The sequence below is a fragment of the Notolabrus celidotus genome, chromosome 17 (assembly GCF_009762535.1).
Source record: "Notolabrus celidotus isolate fNotCel1 chromosome 17, fNotCel1.pri, whole genome shotgun sequence".
NCBI lineage: Eukaryota > Metazoa > Chordata > Actinopteri > Labriformes > Labridae > Notolabrus > Notolabrus celidotus.
The window spans coordinates 3,214,220-3,218,473 of NC_048288.1; the positions used below are offsets into that span (position 1 = coordinate 3,214,220).

At 41.4% G+C, this 4,254-nt stretch overlaps 1 protein-coding gene across 1 annotated transcript in view; it reads right to left on the bottom strand.

The window, feature by feature from the left end:
- Window positions 1-2,479, bottom strand: part of LOC117829320 — a 41,015-nt gene extending 38,536 nt beyond the window's left edge. The window contains exon 1 of the mRNA XM_034706947.1: window positions 2,363-2,479. Within this exon, the coding sequence (XP_034562838.1) occupies window positions 2,363-2,380 (18 nt within the window). The 5' untranslated portion in view covers window positions 2,381-2,479. The remainder of the gene's footprint in view (window positions 1-2,362) is intronic.
- Window positions 2,480-4,254: the final 1,775 nt, after the last annotated feature.

The window sequence follows — 4,254 nt, forward strand, 5'->3', positions numbered from 1 at the left end:
GCCTCTTCTGTGTTTCTCACAATGCAAAGCGAATGAGCTCCATGTCCTGCAAATGTCAAGAAGTCCTCTCATTATGGATGTATATTCTTTCCTCTGGTTTAGTCACCGAGACAAACAAGAGAAACTTGCAAACACGAGAGAATCTCCACAGAATGACTTCACCCCGGGCCTCAAGCTTTGGGTCATTGTCAGTAAAAATCTAAGACACACGCGCTGTGAGTGTCTCTGTCTCGAAGAAACATGCCTGCTTCTCATCCTGCTCTCTAGACCCCACTGACATTGACAGCATGCTCCTTGTGATACAAATACTGCACTTTAATGCGCCATCACTGGATGGAACTTGCAGATGTTTGGTTTCAAAAACGATCAACAACAATTCAATCCTAAGGGGAAAGAATCCCGGAGGTCTGTGATATGAAGGGGATTCAAGAGGGTTAGATGTGTAAACTGGCCTGGTACAAGCTGGAAGATAATTTGCTTGTCACATTGCACCTACATATGTTAGACTCATGGTGCTGCACCAAAACGCTATGCCAAGAAATTTGGGTGCATTACAACATGCATATACAGCAGCACACAACAATCCCCCTGAGTTCACTCGCTTGTCATCTGAAGGCATCTCCCAGCACTGAGTCCGCCCCCTTTCCTCATCCACTGCGCAGCACACAAAAACGCTTACTCTGCAGACAACATGAGAGAAAAATCATCTGTAACTGGTGACAAAAAAGCATCCACCATTTTTTCTTCCTTTCTTTTTTAAATGTGATTGTTGTCAAAAGGAATTGAGCACAACAATGCCTTGTTCAGTTCTTGTTGCATTCAAAGGCATAGCTAGAAGGGCTTGGGGAAGACCGCTCGCTGCTGGGGGCTGGTGGGCACAGACCAGCTAGAAAGTGAATTTTGCATACTGTACGGATCATCGCCCAGTTCAGCCCAGTCACATTGAATCTGCCATCAACCAATTGTGCTTCATGAAACCGTCAACCCTCATTTACGTCTGCCTGTTTTCTTCCCCACGCAGCTGTAAACAAGGGCCCGGCTCTGAGCTGTCTGCCTCTGTCCCTGTGCACACTGCTTGCCAGGGGAGTGGAGACAGCTACAGCTCGGCTTCACAGAGATACTTAAAGCTAGCTTTTCCAGACAAGCACTCTGTGTGCTAGGAAGAGGAGTCTAGGACAAGAGTGTTTCTTGAAATGACAAGAGATTTACACAAAGATCCCTGCATATGTTTCCTGCAGGAGCTCTAATGCTTACTGAGAAACACTTAATGCATGGTTTGTGATTGTACTCAGGATACTCTGCAACCAGAGTATGATCATAACTAAAACAAAACTGCATCACATATGTTTGTCTTTATATCACAAGTGCTAATAAATGATCACAGATGAGAAGGTAATAAGGATAAAGACAAAAAGCTTGATTTAGTTTTTAGCTCATGAATCCTCATTTTATATCAGCACAATAAAAACAGCTTTATCAATGCAGTGCATGAAAACAATGGAACAGCTTCAAAGCGTCTCTGTTGAAATCACAAAGATAAGGTTAGCATTTTGTTTCAAAGGCTTAAAAAGCACACTACCCCTAAAATGAGAAGCTGTATGTGTGCATGGTAATTGTGACCCACCAAACACTTTCTTATTAAACAACAACAGCGTCAGTTGGTGTAGACACAAAACATAATTAGTATTCAAGCTTAATTAATCTACGCTGGCCCCCTTTAAGTGAATTAGTCAATTATTTATGCATGTGTGCTCCTTTGATGCTAACAGATTATGTATGTTGCTGGGAAAAAAAAAACCTTGAAATATGACTTTGAAAACTTTCCACCATAAAATGTCACTACAAGCTTTTGCTCTCACTCAGAAATGTCAGAGCGGGACATGAAAAGCGAACGATTAAACAAGAAATAAGTCTCCCTGGATTAACTTGCCAAACCTCTACAAATTCTTATCGCTGCAAAATCATCATGCAGGAATTTTCAGTGCCACACCAGGAAAACATTGCAATTCATTGTCTGAAATCCAGAGCAGAAGACAAAATAAATCAGTCAAATATGTACTTTTTGTGCAGCCTAATCCATGGAATGGAAATCTAACACAGGTCGGATCAAGGTCTTTCCTCGGATCATGGGAACTCCTTGGGATTTTCAAGAGCCTTTTTGTTTTTACCCTTGAGAACCAGGCACTGGCCTCTGCACCCCTCAATCCCCCATTGAGAACCCAGAGGCAGCGCGGAGGAATGCTAAATGTCAATGGTCAGACTGCAGCAGCACCTTCAGAAAAAGAGAGACGGAGGTACGAGGCCTGACCTCCTTGTGCTCGACTATGCCGCTTCGAGAGGCCAGAAGTGAAACTGTACTCACACTGCTAAAGGTGTCCATCTCCAAGACTGCAAAAGATCCTCACTGGCTGACCCTGATCTCTGAACAATGGCGAGGCCTGTAACACAGAATGTGTGAAAACATGGTGTCAAAAAAGAAGAAAACTGTGTGCCTAGAATCTCCTCTACACATGAGGAGAGTCAACGTATCACTCCAACTCAAAATGTGCCTTGTAATTTACAGTTTGTTGATGTTATTAGAGCTCTTTTAATAGCTTAAGTGTACAGCGCAAAAGTGTTAGCCTATCTCCTTTCTGCTTGTGTGTTTAAAAGCGTTATCTGGGCGATGCATCTCGGAGAATAAAGGACAATAAATAACACTTATTATCACAGATAACAAATTATTGGCCCTGATTATTCCAAAAGTTTATTCATTTACATCTGATACAATATCATTTGGTATTTTTATCGTCCTCTCCTATGGTAATTCACATGGCTTGCACAAGTTTCTGCTGAAATAGCAAAACAAACCCCAGGCAAAATGTGAAAGATTATCCCATACCATGCGAGCTAGGATGAAATGCTACACTTTTTCACACTGAACACTGCTCCACTGGGTGTGATTGAAAAACATGTAAAGCTATTGAATCTGTGGTTTGTATATGTGAGAGAAAATGAGTGTTGTAACAAGTGGGCCAGTGTTTTTGTAATTGTTTCAAATTACACTCTGCGTAATAACTCAGTGAAAGCGGAGCCGGTGTGCGGTCCGTACACATTAACTAGGAAAAGACCACAGGATATCCATGCACCTTATCACGGCCTGATTGTGTAGAGAAGTGAGTGAGTAAAACTCTTTCACTGTGTTTCCAGCTGTGGCGTTTTCTGTTGAGTGGCGCTTATCAGCAGTGACACAAAGGAAGGATAATACTTTTAGATAAGGGAGTACTTTGCAGCATTTCCCTTACATGTGTATTTTATTGAATTAAAGACTCTCTGACATTCCTGTTTTTAATTTGCTGAAGTGTTTTTTCTGGGTTACTAATACAGCTGTGTGTGTGCGTGTGTGAGAGTGTTTTACACAGGCTGTAAAAAAGTGATGCTGTGAGAAAAATAAGTGCATTAGTTGTTAAAACTGCACGCCTCCTGCCAAAGACTGACTCCCTAACCAATGAGAATGCCAACAACCATTATTTACTGCACAAAATACTGACTCACTTTTTAGCTTGAGGTTCAGGCTGTTTGTCAAAAGTCATATGTGAATGAATTAACTGATTTCGTGTGATTGCTAATAAAATACACCCATGCGAACACACACTGTGTAACACCGTGAGCATGCAGCTGAATTATCTGTTAAGAGTTTCCATGCAAATGTGTTAGTTAGTTTTGACCCAAATGTTTCTTCTCTTAATCACAGCATCATGCCAGCAATAAGCAGCTCTGGTCAAAGTTTAACAGCAGAAAAACTCAAGCGCTGTCAATTGATTGTTGTTTTGAATTTTAGAGCTGAAATATGATTTTTAAGGATGATTCTGTGTGACTTTGCAGACCTTCTTTCCACACAAACTATCTCAAAATTATGCTCAACTTTATTTTAATCGGTGCCCTCTCTGCCTTTTTGTAGACCTCCAGATCCCCTGACCTTTTTAGCACTTTGCATTGTTTGCATGAATTAAACTGAGAGTATTATAAATGTTGCAGTTCTTATTCATTATCCAGAAAGTCTACACATGACTGCAAATATAGATTGCAAGCTTCTAAATTTACCTGCTGCGTAAACATGAAGTAAGCATCCACGTCTCCCCTAAAATAAAATGATACTATGTTTGACCTGCAACCCCCCTGCCCTGAGAATGACCACCTCCTCTGTCATCTCGTCAGCTAAGCTCAATCAAGCCTTAATCCAGAATGACAGTGGGCTCTGTGTTGCACCAGACA